The 1,344-nt window shown below is 53.1% G+C and overlaps 1 protein-coding gene across 1 annotated transcript; it reads right to left on the bottom strand.

Moving 5' to 3' along the window:
• Positions 1 to 773: 773 nt before the first annotated feature.
• On the bottom strand, positions 774 to 1,344 carry NGA_2031300 (uncharacterized protein; the record flags this gene model as incomplete). Its single annotated transcript, XM_005855409.1, has 1 exon — positions 774 to 1,344. A coding segment is annotated over one exon (571 nt), but the record flags the coding sequence as incomplete, so codon positions are not given.

Below are 1,344 nucleotides of genomic sequence, written 5' to 3'. Positions count from 1 at the left end.
AAGATATTAAGTCGTGACCTCCCTGTTCTACTGGTAATTTATCTCATCGTTGCCGTCAAAGCTGCAGACTTGCTCAACATGGCTTTTGCCATCTGGGTTCTTCTAATTCGTCCCAATGTACACATGCCGATTATGACGCTGGGATGGCGCATCCACTTGCTCTTGTTTATATTTTCAGGCTTTTGTGGGCCCTGTCTGGCTTCTGATCTTCCTTTCTGGAGGTTGCTCTCTGCGCACTCAGTATACAATATCGTCCTTCTCCTTGTCCTCCCCCTCTAAAACTCACGTTGAGACAAGCTGTAAGCAGGGGTTCAAAAACTTGCGTCGACAACTTTGTGAACAAGAAGAGAATTGAGAAGTAAAATAAGGTACATGTAGGGTGGAAAACGGTTGGCTAAGATTTAGACGAGAGGAGAAACGCATGAGTAAGGATGACGGGTCGGTGTTACCTACAAATGTCACCCGGAGTTGGCGAAACATGTTGAAGAAGCGTCCTAACAATGGCTCTTATTTCCACAAATGCCATTACACGATCAACGCAATCTCTCGAATTTCCGCTACTTTCTCGGTCAAAGGCTCGCTGACCCGTCCTATCCCAAAGTCCTGGTTGTTGCCTTATCCCCTCTCCTATTTCCTCCTCTGCGCCCTTTTCTGATGTGATCGTTCCCTCCGCCCATCATGCCTGTCGTTCCAAGGCACAAGTCGCAGCCATTCCTCGCCTGCTTTTCCTCCCTCTCCTTCGCGTCTCACCCGCGCAACATACTCTTCTTCCCCCCTTCCCCTCCCTCCCCTCCCTCCCGTCCCTCTTCCTCCTCCTCCCAGGGTGCCACCCCTCTTTCCTCCTCACTCACGTCGTCCCGATACATTTGCCACAAACCGAAGACGCTTAAAGGGGTGAAAGGCGCCCACCCAATCACGAAACCTTGCATGTAGTACAAAGAGCGCTCCTCCGTCAGTAGAGTAGGGTAACTCCGGCGGCCGTTCCAACTCAAAAACGATTCCCGCCCGAAGCGAAAGACGTTGCTGCGCGCGTCAAACGTCCACTCCCCCTTGTTTCCCCCATTGACCCAAATGACGCGACCGTCCTCCCGAAAGAATACCCGGGTCCGTTGCACGCGTTTCAACGGATTCCAACCGTCCGAAACGGTCCCCAACGTCCAGGTCGTGTTCACAAACTGCTCCCGGCGGAAGACGGGAAGCTCGGCGTCTTCCGGGGGGTCCCCGGAGGGCAAAAAAGGTAAGTCCGGCGCTTCTTCTCCTTCCCGTTGGTAGTACCCGAAGATGGACCGACGTTTACCCGCCTCCGCCGGGTCGAAAGATGTGCCTTCGACCAGCTGTAGGTAT

Source organism: Nannochloropsis gaditana (assembly GCF_000240725.1).
Source record: "Nannochloropsis gaditana CCMP526 unplaced genomic scaffold scaffold204, whole genome shotgun sequence".
NCBI lineage: Eukaryota > Eustigmatophyceae > Eustigmatales > Monodopsidaceae > Microchloropsis > Microchloropsis gaditana.
Note: the sequence above shows the minus strand (reverse complement) of the source record. Positions and strands in the feature narration are given on the sequence as shown.